The 25927-nt window shown below is 39.2% G+C and overlaps 1 protein-coding gene across 1 annotated transcript; it reads right to left on the reverse strand.

Annotated features, from left to right (window-relative positions):
* Positions 1-12126: 12126 nt before the first annotated feature.
* On the reverse strand, positions 12127-16603 carry LOC138404628 (uncharacterized). Its single transcript, XM_069509202.1, has 3 exons — positions 16267-16603; positions 15026-15971; positions 12127-13221 (listed from the first exon to the last, which is right to left on the reverse strand). Exons 1-2 carry the CDS (start codon positions 16370-16372, stop codon positions 15034-15036), a joined length of 1044 nt encoding a protein of 347 aa, XP_069365303.1. The 5' UTR covers positions 16373-16603; the 3' UTR covers positions 12127-13221; positions 15026-15033.
* Positions 16604-25927: the final 9324 nt, after the last annotated feature.

The raw sequence follows: 25927 nt of genomic DNA on the forward strand, positions 1-25927 counted from the left end.
AGCTTTCCGAATAGTGGTAGCAGTGATGCGAAATAGGTTAAAATTTTTGTCATTTTTACAAATTTTATTAAACGATGAGGCAGATCTAAGCATAAACGAATTTCTACGAAAATAGGTATACGTATGCGGTGTGTGAAACATCGAAAATAAGCGAGGATGAGTATTGCTAGGGACTTTAAAGTATAACTTCTCAAGCAGCGGCGCACAGTCAACGGAGTTATTTGCAATATTGATTAGATAGGAAATATCACTTATATATCTCCGAGTGGCCAGTGGTAATAGGTGCAACTGGGCACAAATGCCTTCGTAAATCGTATTAGATTTGAGTTTAAATTTGTATTTGAGGAACCGAGTGAATTTTTTCAACAGCATGGTTGATTGAAAAGGGGGAGCAATTCATATAAAGATATTTTAAAAAGAAAAGTGAGTGGCATACATATCCCAATCGCCCTCACACACCCGCATAGACAGCACGCGTTGTCGTGAATCCAATTTCTGTTTTTCAAAACTACCCCTACTTTCAGACTTGCAAGGCAGCTCGACGACCTCCCTGGCGCAGTGGTGAGCGCTGTGGTCTTAATAGGGGGAGGTCCCGGGTTCGATTCCTGGCAGGGGTTTGAAATTTTATAATTTCTAAATTTCTGGTCTGGTCTGGTGGGAGGCTTCAGCCGTGGCTAGTTACCACCCTACCGGCAAAGCCGTGCCGCCAAGCGATTTAGCGTTCCGGTACGATGCCGTGTAGAAACCAAAGGGGTATGGGTTTAATAAAAACTGCCATACCCCTTCCAGGTTAGCCCGCTATCATCTTAGACTGCATCATCACTTACCACCAGGTGAGATTACAGTCAAGGGCTAACTTGTATCTAAATTTAAAAAAAAAAAACTTATTTACTTTTTATGCAGATTTATATAATTCTCATTTAAGCCATTCAAACCACTTTCTTGAATGATATTCGTAAACTAAACTACATCTAGGTCTATAAAAATTAGTACTTGTCTATATGTTCGTTATCTATATTATGTCGGCGTATCGTTTATCCGATTGATTTAAAATTTATAGATTTGTTGTTGGCACTTTTGGCAGGAAACTTTATAGTTTCATTCTTGGCAGTTCTGGCAGTACCATCAACATACTTACAATAGGTGGGCCCACAAGTCGTTCAAAAGAGCCGAGAGGCTCTGCAACTCACACAGGACACTAGCATGTAGGAAATAAAATAAATAACTTACGTTTCATATTTACTGTGAAGCAGTTCATATATTTTAGGCAACACTAGAACGCATATATCTAAGTTCCATAATGCTCTGAAACAAAATAATTTTCTTTTGTCCAAAAGTAAATTATGCATTTACATAAATCATTTATAATATGAGCAAAAATCTTACGGTTTATGTGCCATCACATTTAGTATGTCTACGATCACAGATACGCCCTCCAAAGCGACCACATATTCTAAAGCAGATTTTAAACCTTTTCTAATCCTCACTGAATTGAAAATCTGAAACACAAAATTTACTTCAAAAGTAGGCACATAATATGTATAATTATTTATTTTTATATAAATCGAACATCGCTTTAATGCTTTCAGCTATATTTAAATCAACATAGTAAATTAAAAATATTTTGTATTAAAAAATAAAAGGCAGAGCAAATGTTAATCTGACTAGAATTTTAAAAAGGCTGTAATTTCGATGAGCAGGAGGAGTGATGACGGCGAAATTGCGGTACGATCTGCTCTTTTAGACTGGGGGTACACGATGCGTTGCGGCGCCACACCGCAAAGATTTCACCGTATCAGCGGGCACACGAGCGGTGCGGCGCCGCAACGTTGTTATGTCGCAGCGGCGCCGTATAGCAGCGTTGGACAGTGTCCTTCCTTGTGACGCATAAACAACTGAGCGGTGCCGCTCCGACTTCACAACGCATTTACCCCTCCCGCCTCGTCTCGGAGGTTGCAAGTCCGGTGCAGATATTTCTATGTAAGACGACGCAGCGCAACCGCTCCGGCGCCGCACCCGCCGCGCCGCAACGCATCGTTTGCCCCCCGGCCCCCTCTCACTATATTTTGATTTAGCTGTTTGAATTAGTATGAAACGTTTTGTGTAAAAGAGTGAAAATCGTGGAGGGTGAGGCGGATGTCATAAGTGGATCGCGACAAAATTATTATTACTGACATATTTTCTAGCGGCCCTTTGCCCGTCGAAAATGTTAAAAAAATCAGCCTGCGGGGTGAGGGCGTCCCACTCTGTCCGAGTACTTGGTAGTGCTGTGGATATTGTTGTGAATCAAACGAGCACTTGATGGGAACTGACACTATATTATTAGTTTTGTATCATACCCACTCAGTTAAAACATAATTATTACAAGAGATATGAGGGTCAAGCTTGTATTGAATAATTTTAAATACATATCAAAAATTGGGTAACTGGCAGGAATCGAACCTGCATCTTCTGGGTTTCTAACCTAACCCATCCGAGTCGGGGTGCCCCGAGTCCAGAGCTAGCTTCGCTCGCTCTTGCATCATAACTTCTCTGAGACTGTATTTTCATTTATGGAGGAGTGAGTGGAGGGGGATGGAAGAGAATTCCCATGCAATGGAGGGCAGGTCGACGGAGCCACGCTTGGCGGGGCTCCTTTTTATGGGTGGTTTAAAAAAAAATAACCCCGCCATCCTCTCTCTCTTGTTACGTTACGTTCTCCTAAGTTCTCTGTGCCTGTTTTCCTCATCCTATAATATCATAAACTTAATTTATGCGGGAAGAGTATTTTATTAAAAATAATAATATGCTATTTGTTGTTTTACTAATTAACACGACAAAGAAATGAACTGTTTGTCAAATGGTATTTTATGAAATGACTATTTGTCCAGTAATTTGTTTTATCAAGTATTTGTAGAACCAAAAATTTGATAACGATGATAAAATGATTCATAATTTTGCCAGAATTTGTTTGTGGAATGAAACTTTGTTATTTGTTTTTTGTGAATTGATCGGTCACCCAATATTTGATATGTATTTAAAATTATTTGGTAATTTCCTTGAAGTGTAGGTAAAAACACTATCATAAAAACGATAAAAAATAAAGCATGTATTGAGTGGTGTGTGCAGGGTGTGTGTGGTACCTGCAGGGCGCTGTCGCGGGCGCGGAACTCGGCCATGACGGAGTCGTGTAATCTGGGTAAACAGTGGAGATGTTACAAAAACAAAAAGGTACAGCCAAATTCTGCCTATTAGCATGCAATATGACGTTATGATATACCTAACAACGTGTACATAGTTTCGATAAAATTAGCCAAATTAAATACTTAGTCACAAAAGAATAAAAACAAGATAGTATTTAATACAAAATATGTCAAAAGGTAACCATCAATACACGATAAAGGAAAAAATGTCATCTTAGATATTCGTCAACACTATAAAAAATATTTTTAATTAAATATTCGAATAACTTCTTTTTAAGGCTTTCTATTTTATTTATATTTACAAGTTCTCTTATTTCCAAAGGTAGTTTGTTTACAATTTTGACTGCCATAACGTTAAAACTATTATTGATGAGAGCGGTTTTATGTGATGGGAATTTTAATTTATGTTTTTGTCTTTTGTTGTCAAGTTCTGTGAACATATTTTGAATATTAGCAACAATCAAAATGGTTTCATAGATAATATATAAAGAAGGTACTGTTAATAAACGAAGTTTTTGGAAGTAAGGTACGCAGCTATCTCGCTGGGACAACCTACCTTCGTGCCCGAAGTGGACGCCTCAGCTGTCTTCTCGTCCAGAGGCGTCGGTCGGCGCATCACTGAAATTGTTATACTTTTCAGATATTTAAATACTTAAGTAGGTATATTGGCTTCAACAACAGCATTATTTTGTACCCGATTGCAGCGAAGCCCAAAAAGAGGGTTATGTTTTTGACCTGTATGTATGTCCGTTCCTATGCCTGCTCGTAACTCATTAACGGCTAACCAATTTTGATTAGATTTGTTTTAAATTTTAATGGCGCGAGTACATGAAATTATAAAAAAATAAAATGGCCAAACTGGGCTCAGGTTTAGACCGAAGCCGAAGGTTAAGCGCAGGAATTAAAAGAACAAAACTGACGCGTGGGGACACTGACCCCCGCCTCTCCACTGGACGTATTCTGATTTATTTATGACAAGTTCAACAAGACAAAAGTCAAACTAAAAAGAAACTATTATTTTATTCACTTGAAGTTAATTTTAAACTGAAGTTCTTACCTTCGGCTTCGGCTATCAACGCACAGCTCAAACTACTGGACGGATCGGGCTGAAATTTGGCATGCAGATAGCTATTATGACGTAGGCATCCGCTAAGAAAGGATTTTTGAAAATTCAACCTCTAAGGGGGTGAAATAGGGGTTTGAAATTTGTGTAGTCCACGCGGACGAAGTCGCGGGCATAAGCTAGTTATACACTAAGAATTCAGAATCAAGGATATCCGCGTGGAAATAATAAAAAAACATAGGTGACCGCTGTCAGTGAGTTAAAATTATTATGCTCTTGTGTAACTTATGTTAATATTGAATGACAGTGCATGTTCACACACACACACACGTATACATATTTTTTACTGCTGCGGTTTTCCACGTGTGCAGCGAGATGGGATATTGGTAACTCTACTCTCTTTTGGTATTGCATAAACTTTTAGCTAACTATATTTTTGACCGCTTTTGTTATGCAACGGTGAAATGCCCCCGGGTGAAGTTTTTGATAATAATTATTCTCACGATATTCAAGTTGACGCTTTCAGTGTTTAAGAAATTGTATAATATGTCACTTTCCACTTTCTATGTCTTTAGCTAGTTCACGCAAAAAATCATCTGTTTTTCATTTAGGAAAATCCATCATGGATACCACCGGCTACGGGGGAGCACAGTGATTACGTCGGACTCTTACCAACTAAAAAGTAATAACTTCACGAAGTCCCGCCCCACCGCTGACGTTGGAGCACAAGGACCGGCAACTCCTCGTTACTCCACCAGCGGAGGTCAGACCCTGCCGCAATCCGCGCCTTACCTCACGAGCTATATCAGTGAAACTGTATAAGTACCTACCTATACATAATATATTCAACGTGCACCAAGGCCTTACATAAACACAGACAATTTACAATTCATACTTGACTTTTATGTAGGTAGGTATATGATTCAGTTAACCCGTCTATGTGAACTTTGTAAGTAATATGACAAAATATTAAATTACTAGCTGATGCCCGCGACTTCGTATGCGTGGATTTAGGTTTTTAAAAATCCTGTGGGAACTCTTTTTCCGGTATAAAAAGTAGCCTATGTCCTTCCCCGGGTTGCAAGCTACCTCTGTACCAAATTTCGTCAAAATCGGTTGAACGGTTAAGCGGTGAAAAGCTAACAGACAGACAGACGGACAGACACACTTTCGCATTTATAATAATATTAGTATGGATTTATACTTACCACCGCAATTTTGACTCTATATTGAAATACATCGTGTCCCATTAACAAGAAAATAATTGATACATATTTCCACTATAGGTCTTAATATTTCGTTAAAGCAATTCGCAACAAGCATTTCGCCTTGCTGTCACGTTCCGTGTTGCATGATTCATTAGGCCGGTGCCGATTGGCTTTGCAGAATATTTGACAAGTGACTCAGAACTTAACTGGTATGGAATCGGAAGAATTGTGACTAGAAATTTTAATCATCTTGATTTTAACATGCCAGAGATGATGTACTCCACTAATCCACTTTACTATCGTAACTTTGATGTTACGGCTCGATGTCGATACTACATTTTACTAAGCTGATCGCATAATAAGATCTCCGTGCAACGCGTTTTTGGCACTAGAAGTGTCTGATGACATCAGAATCTTCGAATTTCAAATAGTATGAAAAATTCGCCGCGTGCTACTCGGCTGTACTTTAGTTTGTTATCTCCTTAGACCGCAATATCTCGCATCGGGATCAGTACCTATACGACCGCGGACGGCTCCTCTTTTCCAGCATCGTGAGGTCATTTTGATCATACTTCCCATTTGCAGCTTTCGGGGCATGATTTTAGACTATTGTATAGACTTCTCTATTGTTACTTTATGCAAAACATGTAAGTACCTACTGAAGGCACTTAGTAAGGTATCGTGGAGTTTTCTTCCAGTTTCTAATAATATTATATTAATGTTGAAACTGAAAAAACAGTCCATGATTTATTACGGATGAGTTCGTTTTTAACACCCGAGGCTAAAGAGGAGTGCTACAAGTTTAACGTGTGAATATGTGTCTCTGTCTGCTACAGGACATTAGACTTCGTAAGATAGATTAATGCATGAAACTAAGGAACTAACTAAGGCATTAAGTAGTTCTGAAAAAAATCTGTTTATTCTGAAAAAAAAAATGCCATTTGTTTCCTGTAGGCCACGCGGGCGAAGCCACGGGCAGAAGCTCGTGTAACTACAATTTCGGTACATGAAAAATAAAAATAAATCTATAATATAAATAAAAACCGGCCAAGTACGAGTCAGGCTCGCGCAATGAGGGTTCCGTAATACACCCTCTATGTCTGTCAACTGGCGAATCTTTTTTACCGCATATGCAGCAGAACTGTCTGTTCGATAAGTTATTTATATGAGAGCCCTATTGAAGTTTCGCATCTAACGTTTTTTCCAGAAAAATAGCGGTATCTATTTGTTAATGAACACATTTTTATTTATTTTTTGTGATGTAACCATAAATATAATTACATAAATATTGCGATAAATAGCATCATTTCGACCAACGAAACAGTTTCAAACTCATATAGCCCGAGTACTTCATAAAATATCTTCCAACTTGGCCCGATCCGAACAATGGGTACCTAATATCTAACAATCTTCGAATTGCATTACTAACAAATAATGATTTGTACTATCGTGACTTGAATTGTGAAAAACCACGTTTTAATCGGATAAGATTTCCTTTAATATACCACGATAACCGGTTTCGTCAGAGAAAATTACTTGATAACTAGAAATTTCTCTCAGGTATGATAGGTACGATTTGCGTTATTCACTTTATTATTATTGACCAGTAGTTGTATGCAGAATCCAACATGGTATTTTGTAATATTTAATGGTTGTAGTCTAGTTGAACGAGTGTATATCCTATGGTGTATTTAGGTAGGTATTTTCTTGAGGTTAGGTGTCAGCTTAGAAACGACTATGAGAAAATTCCCCCCCTAAAGGAGTGAAATGGGGGTTGGAAGGTTATATGTGTTATTCGGTGCTGTTCAGAGTGTGCGTCCTAATGTTATGATGTTTGTTTCTGAAAAAAAAAATGCCATTTGTTTCCTGTAGGCCACGCGGGCGAAGCCGCGGGCAGAAGCTCGTGTAACTACAATTTCGGTACATGAAAAATAAAAATAAATCTATAATATAAATAAAAACCGGCCAAGTACGAATCAGGCTCGCGCAATGAGGGTTCCGTAATACACCCTCTATGTCTGTCAACTGGCGAATCTTTTTTACCGCATATGCAGCAGAACTGTCTGTTCGAAAAGTTATTTATATGAGAGCCCCATTGAAGTTTCGCATCTAACGTTTTTTCCAGAAAAATAGCGGTATCAATTTGTTAATGAACACATTTTTATTTATTTTTTGTGATGTAACCACAAATTCATTGTTTTCAGATTTTTCCCCTTACGTGTGTTATAAGATCTACCTACCTGCTAAATTTTATCATTCTAGGTCAATGGGAAGTACCGTACAGGTATCTTGACAGACACACTGACAGACTGACAGATAGACAGACAGACAGACAACAAACTGATCCTATAAGGGTTCCTTTTTCCTTTTGAGGTACGGAATCCTAATGATAATAATTTCCAATCCAATCCAATCCAATCCATCAGCCTGTTTGCGTCCACTGCTGGACATAGGCCTTTCCAAGAGCGCGCCACCAAACACCTTCTTCAGGTCGTCGGTCCAGCGGGCGGGAGGTCGTCCTAATCCTAATAGCGCGCTAATCCTTTGAGCTATGTCGGTCGCTTTTGTTCTTCTGCGAATTTCCTCGTTCCGGATTTTATCCCTGAGAGTGATACCCAACATAGCTCGCTCCATAGCACGCTGAGCGACTTTTAGTTTGTGGACGAGACCAACTGTCAGTGTCCACGTTTCCGCTCCATACGTCATCACAGGTAGGACACACTCGTTGAAGACCTTAGTCTTAAGGCTTTGCGGTATCGACGATTCGAAGACCTGTCGTAGCTTTGAAAATGCTGCCCAGCCCAGCTGAATTCTTCTGTCAGCTTCCTTGTCGAAGTTGTTTCTACAGAGTTGTATGATCTGGCCGAGGTAGTTATATTCTTGAACAACTTCGATGCTGACATTCCCGACGGTGACGGGTCTTGAGATAACGTGTATGAGATAATGATAATAATTTGACAAAATATATCGACACCTCCCACGTAAGTTGTTGTATCCCCAAAACCGCAACTTTTCAGTAGAGCGTTTTAAAGATACAAATTGAAATTAAAGCTTCATTTTTCAATATTTTTTTGTGAAATTCGGTATATGGTTATAATTTACAGTACTTTTAACTATTCTGAAAAATACTTTATGAAAATACTTCAAATTTCTGAGATTTTGTTCATACAACATTTTACGTGGTGTTTTATCTTTGGAAAATGTTGTATGTGATACTTACAACAACTTACAGGGGAAAACCAGGGCTGTGTGTCATTGTATGTGTTAATTACAACAGTGTACGTTGCTTAAATTATAAAAATAGTATTGTATGTGTGATACTATTCATCTTTTTCAACCAATAGAAGTGTTCTGCTGGACATAGGTCTCTTGTAGGGACTTTCACTCGCCACGCTCTTGCGTCTCCTGAATCCAGCGGCTCCCTGAGACTTATTCGATGTCATGTATCTACATAGTGTGGGTCTGCCAACGCTGCGCTTTCTGGTGTGAGGTTGTGGTTAAAGAATTTTTTCAAGTACTTTAGGACCCCAACGTCTATGAGTCCTTTGAATTATGTGCCCCGGCCATTGCCACTTCAGCTTCCCAAACCGTCGGGTACTCTGGCTTTTGGACAAATATCCTCATTCCAGATTTGATCACGTAGAGAAACTTCAAGTATAGCTGTCTCCATCACCCACTTAGTGACTCTGAACTTTCTTATGTGTCACATCTCAAATCCATAATATTATGTCATCACTGGCAACATGCGCTGTTCGAAGACTTTAGTTTCCGTACTTTGCCTAGCTGAATCGGACTCGGTGGCTGATCTGTTTCATGAAATTGGACTTACCTAACTTGGTTGTGTGTCCCAGTTTTACACACTCTTCTATAATTTTGAGCAAAGAGCTCTCAACGACTACTGGGTGGGCCGAAACATAGGTATTAGACATGCTTTTCGTCTTAGTCATGTTCATTTTCAGGCCCACCTGTTATGAAACTTTAATAAGGTCACTGTGCAGTACATCCGGTTTCCCAGTCTCTGCGATAACTATGTCATCAAAAAATCGAAGTTGAGTAGCTATTGATGTTAATGCCAAGTTCATTCCAATCCAGAAGCTTAAAGACGTGTTCTAAAGTAGCAGTAAAAAGCTTCGGAGAGTTGCGTCTCCCGTTAAGTGTTACTCTCTGTCGCTGTAATTGGATTGGCCTCCTCGTCTGGCCCTGTATGTGGACTGACATGGTGGTGTTTTCGTACAGGTACCTACTTCAGCATTTGTATGTACTGGTAGTCAATCCGGAATCTCAATAGTGACCTTAATACAGCCCAAATTTCCACTGAATCGAAAGCTTTCTCAAAGTTCACAAACGCTTAGCAAAGTGGCCGATTATAGTCTTCAGTTATATGTATAAAATGTTGCAGCTTCTGAATGTGATCTATGGTGCTTAAGCTATTTGAGAATCAAGCTTGTTCAGGATGCTGAAAGTCATCGAACCTATAAGACTGACTTACGATAACAACAGCTTGTAGACATGTCTCTAAAGCGAAATGAGTCTATGTTTCTTCTTGAGCAATGTTTAACTTTGTAATCACAGTATGCAATAAACCAAATTAACTTGAATATAAGATTCACTATTAATTCGCACACCAGAAGGTACCTAGTAGAGTGTGTAAGGTGACTCAATTAATACAAAAACTGCTTCTGTATGCAAATTCCAGTGAATAAACTATTATTTATTAAGGTGTTATCGCCTTTTTTTGATGAACAGGACCGTTGCACTACAAACAAACCATCTTTTAAAATTTAGAAAATAAAATATTAAGAACCACTACGCTCCTGTGCCATGCTCTTATATTTTGCCAATATTTTTAAGCTCCTGCTCCACTCTATGATATCTTTCTTCTTCTGAGTCGTTCACTCTTGACAGAGTGGTCGTGGCTATGAATTTTTCACTCATGCTCGTGCGATCTACCTCCAGCGACTTCTTGGTGGCATTATGTGCACACGTGGAGACAGGCGTGTTTGTTGCAGAGTGGATTAAGTCTGTCCACCTAGTTGGGGAACGCCCACGTGGCCGTGTGCCCTCCACCTGACTTTATACCACGAGGTGTTCGATGGTACCACTATTCCTCGTAATGTGCCCAATGAACTTGACAGAAAAGCAGACAGAAGCCGAGACGACGGAAAAGACTCGATGAGTGCGAGCAGGAGCCTCACGGAAAACATCAGAAATGCGGAAATCGGCCAAACCAAGCTGGAAGTGGTAATGACTTCATCTAAATATATAAAAGGAAAAGGTGATCGACTGACAGATCTATCAACACACATCTCAAACTACTGGATGTATCGGGCTGACATTTGACTTGCAGATAGCTATTATGACGTAAGGCATCCGCTGAGAAAGGATTTTTGAAAACTCAACCCCTAAGGGGGTGAAATAGGGGTTTATGTAGTCCACGCGGACGAAGTCGCGAGCATAAGCTAGTTGCTTGATAAAAACCGATCCCCGTGCGTCCCCGTCCCCCCGATTGCCATCTCGACCTGTCGCGTATTACGAGTGTTAGCGACATTGCTTTGCCTACAGTTGAATTTGAAAAAAGAATTACGGGGAGATGAAAATGGCGGGCAGAAAAACCGGAGCTATTGATTTGAAGCAGGGAAAATTAGAATTTATAATTAGGTCTTGAAGAAGTTAATAGTTTAAAACTAAGATTGAAGTTTATTAAGCATTGTCTAAATGGAATAAAGTCAGTTTCTATAAGTTGAGATAATTTTTATTAGTTCAGAAGTGATGATTACACAACGCCCACAATTTTGTGAGTAATAATATTCATTCATCTAAGTAGGTACTGTGAGAGTTATGAATTCAGCTTTAATTGATTTTGTCTCTATTACAAATGACTAAAATACAGTCGATATTTAATTACCTTAATATTTTTTTCAATATTTTATGAATTTATTTATAAATTTAGTAAAAAAAAAAAAAGTTTGAATACCTTATTGGTTAGATTAAAGATTTAAATGTAATGGTACTTCTAGACGAATGCATGTAGATTGTAGATAGGCCAAGAGTTCTTAAGTGTAGATGACCCTTATTACTACACTTTTATCTATCTCTATGCACTTTTATTACTAAACATTTTACTGAACTGTATTTGAAACTGCTACTGTCCAAGTGTGGAGACACCATAACATGCACCATAGAGTTTGTACATTAAAAATAATAATAATAATAATTAAATGATCAAACGAACTTACCAAGTGAAGTTCGATCTTGATTGTCCCATCTTCGGCGAAGAGATTTAATATTTTTCACTTGTAAGTAGTCTTCGCTACGCTTCAACCCACTCGCACGTAGTTTAGCTCCATAAGAAAGAAAGAGATAGCATGCTCCCTACTTTCTTAGTAGCAATGCCGGCTACAGGCGTCATTTAGTTTAGAGAATAACAAGGCCTCCAACATTGGTGTTTCGGGTACCCAATAAATAATAATAATTACAGACGGGGATGGGAGGGACCTTAAATCTCTTCGCCGAAGATGGGACAATCAAGATCGAACTTCACTTGGTAAGTTCGTTTGATCATTTAATTGTCCCATCTTCGGCTCCGAGATTTAATATTTTTCACTTGTAAGATGTTCAGAGCTAAAGAAAATGTTGGAGGGCAAAATATTAAGCCAAAAAACAAATCTAGATTAACAAAATAAGTAGTTATTTATTATGAAAATTAACATAAAAATCAACCTGAATCTGTATTCCATACAAAGAAAATAACTTAATTAGGCGAAACATTAAATAGTGCATTAGCAAAACTTAAATTATCGTTAATCAAAGGTCTATTATAAAAATTCGCAAAGGTTGCTGACTGATCTGACCAGGTAGCAGTCTTTCTTATAGTATCGACACTGACACCTGCTCGTAGTGCAGCAGAGGTAGTTGCATGTCGAGTACTATGGGCACTAAATATTGTCGTATCGACGCCACTAGCTGTGAGAATTTGTTTTATCCATCGTCCAATGGTTTGGGACGAAGCAGGATGAAAGGGTTTTTTAGTAGTAAGTATAAGTCTATCATCGTGACTAGATCTGCAGGTCGAGGTCATAGTTATATAGGATACTAGTGCATCCGCTGGACAAACGCTTGGCCGCTGTATAAAACAAGGGAGGTCAAGTCTCGGTTGTGATCTGCCTATCCCTGAAGTTTTAATAATATCGGTAATAGTTATAACAATCCTTTCACTGCTCATTTTAATATTCGGAATCCTAATTAACGTTAATGTCTGACATCTTTGTCCAGTAGATAAGGCTAATAGAACTACTAGCTTTTTAGTGAGTTGTTCCAAACTAAGAGAGCTATTTGGGTATAAGTTTGCAAGGTAATTAAGAACTACATTTGGATCCCAAGTGGTATCATACTTAGGAAAGGTTGGTTTAATTTTAAAAACACCTTTGAGAAACCTCTTTACTCGTTCATCTTGGCCCACCTTATTTATGGAAATAAGAGATAAAGCTGAACGATGACTATTTAATGAACCATAAGAGGATCCATTTCTTAAGCAATCTGCTAGGAAGTCCAGTAAGTCATAAACCTGAATATCAAAAGGATCTAAACCTTTAGTATTGCAATAGCCCCACCATAGTTTAAAGCTAGAAGTATACTGGGATTTTGTACTATTCGACAAAGATGCAAGAATTGCAGTCATTGCTGATAGAGGGACTTGTTGCCTGGCGAAAGCTTGCCTGATAATACACTCGCCACCAGGGAAAGGCGCCGATGAAGAGGATGCGTTTTCCTGAAATTAGAGGAAAGTAAATATTTGTTAGGTGGTATTATTAACATATTTTTATCCACCACAAGAGATTTATAAACCGGAAACCATGGTTGCGATGGCCAATTTGGGACGATAAATATACCAGTAGCCTGATCACTAATAACTTTTTGCAATGCCTTTAATATTAGTGAAAATGGCGGAAACGCATAAAAAAACATATTATCCCATTTTATTGTAAAAGCGTCCACGTTAAAAGCATAAGGATCTCTTTTCCACGAGACATATTTTTTACACTTAGCATTTATCCTTGAAGCAAAGAGATCTATTTCAGGTTTGCCATACCTCTCCACAATATCTCTGAATGCATTGGAGTGCAATTCCCATTCAATATCAATATTCCTAGATTCAAAGTCAGCTTCAGTATTCTGAGAGGATTTGATATAAGAGGCAAAAAGGAAAATTTTCCGTTTTTCACACCACAACCAAATTTGTCGAGAAATTTCATTAAGATGTGGGTATTTAACTCCACCCATTCTGTTTATATAGGTAATGGCTGTCGTATTATCTATGCGTAATAGTATATGGCAGTTATAACACTTGTTAGCAAAGGACTTAAGTCCGAAAAACGCTGCCAATAGTTCCAAATAATTTATGTGGTGATGACGTTCATCACAATTCCAAGAACCCCCGATTCTTTCTCCTTCGCAGGCTGAACCCCATCCAATTAAAGAGGCATCACTAAAAATTTCAAGATTAAAGTTGCTAGGTCTGATTGGATTTACTGTAAATAGGATGGATTTTTTCCACCACAAAAGATCATCATGGGTATCAGTTGGAATATTCATTTTTCTATCATAATCGTCATTATGTAACAAGGCCAAATACCTAGCTCGTTCTAAAGATTTTGTGTGAACCCAGCCATAAGCAACAGCAGGGCAGGCTGCAGTGAGAGTACCCAAATATCGCGCAAAGCTACGAACTGAAAGTTCTACGGTATTCAAGATTTCATCGGTACGCAAAAGAATATCGTTCCTTTTCTTATAAGGTAGTTCTAAAGTCATATTTGCAGAATTTAGGATAAATCCCAAAAATTGACAGGTTTTACTTGGAACAAGATTACTTTTTTTTATAGTTTATTACAAATCCAAGGTTAGTTAGACATTCTATTGTTATATTAAGGTTTTTTTAAGCAATCTTCATAGCTGTCCCCAAAATAGCAACTGTCATCTAGATAGAACACGGACTTATAACCCTGCGAACGTAGGTAAGATGTTACTGGTTTCATAAGTTTTGTAAAAGCATGAGGTGCTGAGCTTAAGCCAAAAGGTAAAACTAAGAACTCGTAAAGAATATCCTCAAAAAAAAATCTTAAATATTTTGTGTGATTTCTGTGTATTGGTACCAAAAAGTAAGCTTCTTTGAGGTCTAGGTTTACCATATAAGAGTTTTTGGTCATTAATTTAATTGCAGTCCTAATATCCTCCATTTTGAAGTGATTTATATTTACAAACTTATTCAGTTTTTTTAAATTTAAAATAAGGCGTTTTTCACCGTTACTTTTAGGGACCAGAAAAATACTTGAAACAAATTGGCCCTTACACGGTTCACATCTACGAATTGCTTGAGAATTTAATAAACGTGTTATTTCTGATTTAATAAAAGTCAACTCATTATTAGGAAGAGATATTTTTGGATAAGATGTTGGGTCCTGAATTGGTAACTCGGTGAATGGAATTTTATACCCAGAAATGCTATTAAGAACAGCTTCATCATTAGTAATATTTTTCCAAGCTGTCATGAAAGATTTTAAACGACCCGCATGTACCTGTGAACTTATCGTTTCTGCTTCGCCGGCCTCGACTGCTTGTGACGTTGAGACGTCGATGGTGGTGGCGTTGACGCTCGCTGCCCGCGAGCGGCCTGCGCTGTTGAACGGCGCTGGTAAACTTGCGTCGGCGTGAATTTGGCCCCCCTGCCGCGGGTCGACTGACGTCCGCCGCGGTAGTTCGAGTGCGTACGCGGCAGGGAGGGCTTGAAGTTTAAATCACTTGATGTAGCTGAAGATTGAATAAGTTTCCCCGTCTTCTGGATGCCCCGTGAAGACTTGATGAAATCACCCAATTTTTCACCAAATAAGTGGCTGTCCCTTTTTCGATTCTTGAATGGTTCAATGAAAGTCTTGTCGACCATAGGCGTCACGAGTGAGCGTCTGGTTTCAGTTTCTAAATAATGGGAGTCAGCAATCAATTTACCCGCATCTGCAAGATTTTTCAGAATCGCCGGTGCTTCTATTTGCTTAGTCAGCATGTCCGACATTGTCTTGCTGAGTACTGTAAGAGCACATGCCAGCTGGTTTTGCTTTTTCAAAACACGGGTATCTCTATTTCGGGCCGACTCGGTTAGCATTGCGCTAATTTCTGGATTCAGCACGGGGGGCTTCAGCAGGGGACAGTTTTTTGGAAATAAGCATTTTTTTAATAATTCCTCCCTTACCTCCTTTTTTAGTCCCTCTTTAAGGATAGGCTCCCACCTTTTCGCTATATCCTCATATATTTCTGGGCCCCACTCATTTGACTCGGGTTCGAAATCCCCTAAAGCGAGTAAGAGTTCTGGGTCGGCACTAGGGGGTGCATTTGTAATCTCTGTCAATTCGGGTACTGTAGATGCTGCCGCCGCCGCAGGTGGTGATGGCAGGGGCTCCCCGCCGCATACTTCTGGCTCGATTGAGTCAGCCCTGTGCGGAATTTCCACGACAGAAGGTAACGGTCGTGCTGTTGGTTGCGGGGACCGGGGCGAGGAAAGCGGTGATTCATCATCATCACGCATTTCTTGATCATCTAGGTTGAAAAATAAATAAATTGATAAATAAATAAAAGAAGGGTTAATATCTCGTATTAACTCATAATATAATGCTATTGGTCAATATCTCGTATTGACTCGAAGCTGCTTTGTTTATTTTAAATCTACGGTCTAATATCACGTATTAGATCAGAGATATAATTGCTATAAGTAGCCAAGAAATAGCCAGCATGGAAACGAAAAGGAGAATATCTCTTTCGTACATACCTTCACTATCCGATCCGTAATGCTGGCGTCGTAACTTTTCTTCATATTTTCTAATCTTTTTACGCCATTTTTCTTCTTTATTAGCACTGTGCCTTCTTTTCGGCATGGTAAGTAACTTGAGAAATATTTATTTTTTATTATTTTTATTATCTTTTACTACGTGCGGTAGTCGCGCGCGCACGAAAACGAATGACGCCTGTAGCCGGCATTGCTACTAAGAAAGTAGGGAGCATGCTATCTCTTTCTTTCTTATGGAGCTAAACTACGTGCGAGTGGGTTGAAGCGTAGCGAAGACTACTTACAAGTGAAAAATATTAAATCTCGGAGCCGAAGATGGGACAATTAAAAAATAAATGCGCGGGAAAATGATGTGCGGGAATCGTGAAATATATTAATATTTTTACTCCCGAAAGTTAAAGTTTATAAAACGTGATAATTAGTAATAATTACATACTTTTATATTGATTCATTACTTTTATGAGAGGATTGGAATTACTTTCTATTAAAATAACTTAATATTTTTGTTACGTGACCTGACTTGCAAGGTAAGCATTAATTATTATTAAGTAATAATTATTACCTATGATTTATGAGTTATTGAATGTGACTAATTAATATACTTCCTTGTGTGAATTCGCTTTACTACGAATGAATGCAGTTTGTTCGAGTTTTACATCAAATATGAAAACCATGTTTTTTTTTATTCTGTAGGACCATGTCTGAAGAATCATTGACACCACCACTTGATAATGTCAAGCTTAGAAAACGACCAAAGAAACGCAAACGACTACGTTCGTTATCAAGTTCATCAAATTCGTCGACTTCTAGTGCTAAAGAAAAGACGGCATCGTCTTTGCTAAACCGATTGGTAAAAAACTTAACTCAAAGAGAACAGCAAGTTCCAATGGGACACGGGTCACAGCATATGATACCAACATTTGATCCCAAGATTGGTTAGAAACCATACAAACCACGGATCCAACTTTAAACTATATAAAAAGCGTACTATGCAATACTTGTGCTGAAGCAAAAGCCATCAAAAATGATTTTGTTTTAAAAGATGGTAAAGTTTACAAAAAGCTAGGCGACACGTTGAAATGGGTAGTTCCACGCGATGCTCGATGGAAAGTTTGCCATATGTCACATGACGAATGTGGCCACTTCTCGCTAGAGAAAACTTTAGATAAGATGCGTCGATTTTACTGGTTCCCTCATATGGCCAATTTTGTTAAGAAATACGTTAAAGCATGTATTCCCTGTGCTTATACTAAACAACCCGCAGGACGTAAGGAAGGCTATCTTTTCCCTATACCTAAAAGGCCAATCCCTTTCTATTCAATTCACGTGGATCATTTAGGACCATTTATTAAGAGCAAACTGGGGAACTCATATATATTAGGTATTATCGATGGTTACACTAAATTCATAATCTTAAAGCCAGTGCGTGATACAAAAAGTAAAAACACTGTTAAAGCATTAAAAGATGTGTTTGGTATTTTTGGAACACCTAGATTACTTATTTCTGATAGAGGAACCAGTGTTACGTCCGCAGAATTCGAAAGATTTGCACGAGAAGCAGAAATTAAACATATTAAAAATGCAGTGGCCATGCCTAGGGCCAACGGTCAGATCGAGAGATATAACAGATCGGTTCTGTCGGCTCTTTCTGCTTTAACAAATGGTGACGATGATAGAAACTGGGACACTCACCTAAATACAGTACAATGGAGTCTCAATAATACTTTGAACAAGGGAATCGGGAAAACACCAGCAGAAGTCATATTTCATAAGCCAACAATAAATATATCAGAATCTCACTTACATGACATGATAGAAGAAAATAGCGGAGTTGCTGATGAAGGAGTTTCTGACATTCATGCAAAAGTTATGCAAACTATTAAAAAGAATCAGGCCAATATGACTGAAAGATTTAACAAGAAAAGATGTGATCCAAAAATTTATCAAGAAGGTGACTTAGTATTAATACAAAAACAATTAAATAACCCGGGAGGTAGTATTAAACTTCTTCCTAAATATAGTGGTCCTTGTAGGGTAACAAAAGTGCTAGGACATGACCGTTATGAAGTAAGCAGTGTAGAAGGTCATAGTAAACACAAATATACAAATGTATATGCAGCTGAAAAAATGAAGCCTTGGATAACATTTTCGGTTCCAACCAGTGACAGAGTTGGCGAGGAGTCTAGTTCAAGCTCAGATTCAAACGAATAACTTATTGTGTTATTGTTTGGTTCTTGAAGTGTTCCTAAATGTAAATTCATAGGCTTCCATTTTTCTTATCTTTGACAAAAATGTAGTTTAAATTTAAATATGTATTCTTAAAGTTTTCATTAGTAGGTATTTTGGGTAGATATTAATTAATAAATAAATAAAACAAACAAAGGTTCTTTTATTTGTATTAATACATAAAGTAATTGACATTTTTAGTAGAAATAAAAGCAAAGCAAAATTAGGTAATTGACATGATTTTGTTGCTGCTTTGTTTTTTTTTTTTCTTTCTGTTTCAGCAAGAATCTGTAATGATGATGAAGGTGTAAATAAATACGATACAATGAAAATTATTTAAGATCATAGTTCATACAAGAACCAAATGAGTTAATGAAATGATTAGAAGATAATAATATTATAGCAAAATATGAATGTTGCCATGACGTTGTTCATATGAGATTTAAAATATAAGAGAATGAGACTATTAGTTTGCGGCCATCAGGTTGGTGGAAGGGCCACCATGGCGTAAATGATATAGTTCATTAAGATAATAAGAGAATGAGACTATTAAGTTCGCGACCATAGGCTAGTGAGCGGGCTGCCATGGCGTGAATGATATAGTTAGTTAAAGATGACAAGTAATAAAAGTGAGTATATTTCTAAAGTTACACTGCAATCACACATTTAAAGAACTCAGATACTGCTTAATTGTTTTTATTTTGTTTCTTTCAGGCATCATTGACGTAATGATCATGGATATTAACTGATGTCATGACGTTGTGGATATGATGACGATCACAATAAGAGAATGAGACTATTAGTTTGCGGCCATCAGGTTGGTGGAAGGGCCACCATGGCGTAAATGATATAGTTCATTGAGATGATAAGAGAATGAGACTATTAAGTTCGCGACCATAGGCTAGTGAGCGGGCTGCCATGGCGTGAATGATATAGTTAGTTAAAGATGACAAGTAATAAAAGTGAGTATATTTCTAAAGTTACACTGCAATCACACATTTAAAGAACTCAGATACTGCTTAATTGTTTTTATTTTGTTTCTTTCAGGCATCATTGACGTAATGATCATGGATATTAACTGATGTCATGACGTTGTGGATATGATGACGATCACAATAAGAGAATGAGACTATTAGTTTGCGGCCATCAGGTTGGTGGAAGGGCCACCATGGCGTAAATGATATAGTTCATTAAGATGATAAGAGAATGAGACTATTAAGTTCGCGACCATAGGCTAGTGAGCGGGCTGCCATGGCGTGAATGATATAGTTAGTTAAAGATGACAAGTAATAATAAGTGAGTATATTTCTAAAGTTACACTGCATTTACACATTTAAAGAACTCAGATACTGCTTAATTGTTTTTATTTTGTTCCTTACAGGCATCATTGACGTAATGATCATGGATATTAACTGATGTCATGACGTTGTGGATATGATGACGATCACAATAAGAGAATGAGACTATTAGTTTGCGGCCATCAGGTTGGTGGAAGGGCCACCATGGCGTAAATGATATAGTTCATTAAGATGATAAGAGAATGAGACTATTAAGTTGCGACCATAGGCTAGTGAGCAGGCTGCCATGGCGTGAATGATATAGTTAGTTAAAGATGACAAGTAATAATAAGCATCATTGACATAATGATCATGAATATTGAACTGATGTTTGTGTCTATCTGATGTGCGAATGAGGACATTCTAAGAAAAGGATGGCCGAAACGAAATAATTGTTCAAATGCAACAATCAACCAAAGAAGTGGTTTGGTTTAAGCAAAGATGGTGATTATGAAATTAAGATAAAACTATGAGATTGATGAAATGAGAACCCCTGTCAAGAAAGACGAAATTCTTCGAATGCAACAATCAACCAAAGAAGTGGTTTGGTTTAAGCAAAGATGGTGATTATGAGATTAAAATAAAACTATGAGATTGATGAAATGAGAACCCTTGTCAAGAAAAGATGAAATTTTTCGAATTCAGCCAAAGAAGTGGTTTGATTAATGAAAAGTTAGTGATCATGAAATTAAGATAAAACTATGAGTTTGATTGAATGAGAATCTCTTTCAATTGAGCCCGAATGTCTGAGGACAGACATGAAGTCAGAATGGCCGATTGTTAGCGACATTGCTTTGCCTACAGTTGAATTTGAAAAAAGAATTACGGGGAGATGAAAATGGCGGGCAGAAAAACCGGAGCTATTGATTTGAAGCAGGGAAAATTAGAATTTATAATTAGGTCTTGAAGAAGTTAATAGTTTAAAACTAAGATTGAAGTTTATTAAGCATTGTCTGTAATGATAAGTCCAGCTGCTCGATAGTGACTATTTATTTTTATTCTACCTGCATGCACTTTTTATGTACTTAGTAATACGCATACAACATCTTTCCCCTAAAACAAACAAATTAAGAAACAATGGTATAAACTAAATCTAAAATACTAAAAATTAATAGAACTCCGCATATATGTAATACTTAACTCTAATTAAACATACTTAGACTAAACATTATTTTCTATTAAAAAATGATGCTAGTTGTTTACGAGCCTTACGCGCTGCCGCTCGACCTTGACCTTTATCCGACCCACTAGGCGAGGCACTAGCCGACCGAAGACGAATCTCGTGGTCACTACCTTCACTGGACCCGTCAGTGCCACCGGCATACTCCTCTGCATCCCCGTGCAGGCTGGCACGGTCTGCATCATGGTCACTATCCCCCTTCTCATCGAAAGAAGCAGGAGGTGACTGACTAGCCGTCGGACAAAGTTCCGCCCGAATGAGGTGACGCCGGTTGCGTCTATATTTTCTGCCAGACCCATCGACAACAAAATATGATCGCGGCTGTGGCGTGGCAGCCTGTACCGTCATGCGACGCCGTTCAGTTTTACCATCCGCCATTATTACCTGTTCGCCTGGACTTAATTCCGGTAAATCACGCGCATGTCTGTCGTAATATTGTTTAGCGCGAAGTCGATTACGATTTATGTTGATGAAGTCGGAATCGTTATTCCTGTCCGGTTGCAACTTATCGGTATGAACCGGAAGCGTGGTATTCAATCGTCTGCCCATTAACAACTGAGCCGGTGAACTAACCCCATCACGCGGAGTTGCCCTAAAATTAAGCAGCCCGAGATAAAAATCAGATCCAGTCATTATTGACTTTTTTATAATGTTTTTCACAGTCTGAACCGCCCTTTCACTAAGCCCGTTAGCCTGTGCATAATTAGGTGAAGTGGTGGTGTGTTTGAAACACCAATCTAAACTAAACTGTCGAAACTCTTTCGATGAATACGAACTTCCGTTATCCGTTATGAGCTCAGAAACTACGCCATGCCTTGCAAACTGGTCTTTCATGGCTGTGATCACCACCCTCGAACTCGTGTTAGATATAGGACTAACTTCTATGAAGTTAGAAAAATAGTCTACAAGTATTAAGAAATATTTTTTACCAAAAACAAATATGTCCGAACCGACTTTTCTCCATGGCAAATTTGGAACTGTATGCGGAATCATGGACTCCCTAGCCGGCCTCGCGGCGTGCTCGGCGCACGCTATACACTCTCGTACCTTTCGCTCCACGTCGCGCGATATCCCGCTCCAAAACATGACGTCACGCGCGCGCCTTTTACAACGGTCAATGCCTAGGTGGCCTTCGTGTACGCGATCCAGCATTTCGCTCCTCAATTCACGCGGTATAAACACCAAGTTATCCTTAAACAAAACCCCGCCTACATATTCGAATGACGTTCTATAGGACCAATGCGCACGAACCAGACGATCTGCATCAGATCTATAACGCGGCCATCCATGCAATAAGTAATCAATTAAAATTTTGCACTCCGGATCTTTAACCGTCGCTTCCTTAACGCGTCGTAATTTATCGTCACTGTATGGTGCGTTATTTAAAAGAAAACACGCCTGTGCATCGACTTCCGATGAGACTTTATCGTGCATGGGTTCCGCCAGCGCCGCTCGAGATAACGTGTCGGCCAGGTACATGTATTTACCAGGTTTATAAACCACATTGAAGTCATAACACTGAATACGTAACATCATGCGCTGTAATCTCGCCGGAACTCCATCTAAAGACTTTTTAAACAGAGATTCGAGCGGTTTATGATCGGTTTCTATCACAATATCTGACCTTCCGTACACGTACTGATGAAACCTTTCCAAAGCGAATACTATCGCTAGCATTTCTTTTTCGATTTGCGCGTATCTAGTCTGGGTCTCTGTAAGCGTAACCGAAGCGAATTCTACCGGGCGGCCTGCTTGCAGCAGCGCGGCGCCGAGCGCGTGCGCGCTCGCGTCCACCGTCAGCAGCACGGGCTGCGTGCGCGAGTACAGCGCCAGCACCGGCGCGCGGCACAGCGCAGCCTTCAGCGCCGACACCACCTGCTCGTGACTACTGTCCCAACACCACTCTATACCTTTTCGCAATAACCCTCTAAGAGGATTCACCATTTTAGCGTAATCGGGAATGAACTTTGACAAATAATTTGTCATGCCCAGAAATCTCTCTAATGAGGCTCGGTCGTTCGGACTAGGCATGTCACTAATAGCTCGTAGTTTATTAGTATCGATTTGCATACCCCTCTCACTAAACGTATGTCCTAAGTAGGTAACCTGTTGAACACAAAACTCGCATTTGTCGCGATTAAACCTAATACCTACTTCACGCGCCCTATCTAGTAACGATTTCAGTCTGGCATCATGTTCTTCAATAGTACGTCCGTGTACTATAATGTCGTCAACGAACGACTCCACCCCATCTAAGTCCTCAAGAAATTGGCGAATTTTTGCATGAAACACCTCACTGGCACAGCTCACGCCGTACGGCAGCCGCAAGAACTGAAAGCGACCAAACGGAGTGCCGAACGTGCATAGGTCAGCGCTTTGGTCATCGAGTTCGATCATCCAAAACCCCGAGCGCGCGTCTAGTTTACTGAAATACTTGGCGCCGTGCAGCGTGGTGGCTATCTCGGTGAGCGTGGGCAGTGGGTAGTGCGCGCGGCGGATGGCGCGGTTGAGCGGCCGCGGGTCAAGGCACACGCGCACGCTGCCGTCTTTTTTCGCTGGAAGTACAATAGCGTTCACCCAGGGCGTCGGATGTGTCACTTTTCTTATTATGCCCATCTGTTCCATTTTTTCTAGTTCACTTTTTAATTTATCTCTTATACCTATTGGTATTTTACGAACCGGACATACCGACGGGTACGCATCTTTATCTAATACGATTCTATATTTTCCCGGCAATTTACCTACACCTTGAAACAAATCACTATAATAATCTATATTTATTGCAAAAATACGCTTAATAACGCCTATACTCTCACAGGTATCTTTTCCGAGAACACTTTGACAATCATCTCTGGATATAACAAAGCTAATAACATATTTATTCTGTTTATACAACCACAGCATTTCCAGTGAGCCTACGATAGGTAAATAATTTCCACAAAATGATCGAGCCCTTAAATCACATGGTTTCAAATCATTCACCGCGTATCCTAATTTTTTAAAAGTCTTAAGCGATAATACATTCAGATCCGAACCAGAATCTAATTTAAAAATCTCTGACATACCATTTTTACACAGTGTTAATCTTTCAAACCACTTACTGTCTTTATTCCGGATGTCGTTTTGCAGAGTAGACACATACAATAAATCATCATCATATTCCTCATCTAATTCAAACACTTTTCTAGTAGCACTAGTAGCTTTTAACGGACAAGAAATCTTTTTGTGACCCTTCTGGTTGCACAAAAAACACTTTAATCTCGCTGGACACATCTGTGAATTAGCATGGAATTCGCCACACGAACACTTTGTGTTCGACCGAGAATCGAACCGACGACCCGGCGTGTTGCGCGCGAAGCTGTAACCGGCGGGCCGTCCACCCGCGCCCGCGCCGCTGCTGCCTCCAGGCCGCGCCCGTGCGCGCGCACCGAACAATGCATCCACCGAAGTCCCGCTCGCCGCTGAATTAGTTACTTCAATCTGCTTACCTTCTGTAAGCGATATTTCATTAGCGTGACAAATCTTCATGGCTTTTTCCAAGGTTAAGTCATCCGTTCTAAGCAATCTGTCTCGCACTGTGCTGTCAGAAACTCCACAAACGATTCGATCTCTTATCAATCCATCTTCCAAGTGCTCGAACTCACAGTGCTGACTTAATAGACGCAATGCTGTGACGTATGTGTCCACGTTCTCCCCGACTTCTTGATTACGTGTGAAGAATCGAAATCTAGCCATCGTTGTGTTAGGTTTGGTTCCGAAATATTCGTTAAATTTTTTGACGAGAACGTCGATGTCATCTTGACTTTCGTCCTTTAAGAACTTGAAGGTCGAATATATGTCGTAGCCGTCCGGTCCAATAAGATTTATGAGGAGACTCGCCTGTACCTCTTTTGTCTCCTTATGTACTCCCGAAGCCTTCAAAAACACATTAAACTGTTTGTACCATTTACGCCACGCGTCCGCCCGACTGGCCGGGCCACCTTCCAATATCAAATCCGCTGGAGGCCGTGCGTGTTCCATCGTAAATTCACCAAATCCTAGTTGCACACAACTTCTATTTGATATTTAAACCGTTTAATATCAAAACTGTACTTTGAATCACTTTAATTATAATAATTAACTGAGCACCGCTGTCACCATGTAATGATAAGTCCAGCTGCTCGATAGTGACTATTTATTTTTATTCTACCTGCATGCACTTTTTATGTACTTAGTAATACGCATACAACATATGTGGAATAAATGAAAAAATAAATGGAATAAAGTCAGTTTCTATAAGTTGAGATAATTTTTATTACGAGTATATATGATTGATCTGCCTAAGTGAAACAAAGCGGAGATAGGGGTATGAGTAGAGTTTTTTTTAAAGAATATTAGCCAAGTTTATTGTTGACTAATATTCCCCTTTCCACTCCAATTAAGCGTAAAGCTTGTGGCAGGAGACAGGAGTAGGTACGACAAGAGTGCAACAGTACCTCCTTTAACCGTTGAGCTATCGAGGCTCAGACGAGAGTAGTATTCATACTAATATTATAAATGCGAAAGTCTGTCTGTCTGTCTGTCTGTCTGTCTGTCTGTCTGTCTGCTAGCTTTTCACGGCTCAACCGTTTAATCGATTTTGACGAAATTTGGTACAGGGGTAGCTTGCATCCCGGGGAAGGACATAGGCTACTTTTATCCCGGAAAATTGAAGAGTTCCTACAGGATTTTTAAAAACCTAAATCCACGCAGACGAAGTCGCGGCTATCATCTAGTATCCTATATACCTAAGGTATCAAATTATATTATTATCGAATAAGGAATGCTGTTATTATTTTTTAATTAGGTATATGTAGGCGGTAGGCCGGTGTGAATCCAGAGCATAATTTTGAATATACTTTTCAGTACACGCTGCCATACG

The sequence above is a fragment of the Maniola hyperantus genome, unplaced genomic scaffold (genome assembly GCF_902806685.2).
Source record: "Maniola hyperantus unplaced genomic scaffold, iAphHyp1.2, whole genome shotgun sequence".
Classification (NCBI taxonomy): Eukaryota; Metazoa; Arthropoda; class Insecta; order Lepidoptera; family Nymphalidae; genus Maniola; species Maniola hyperantus.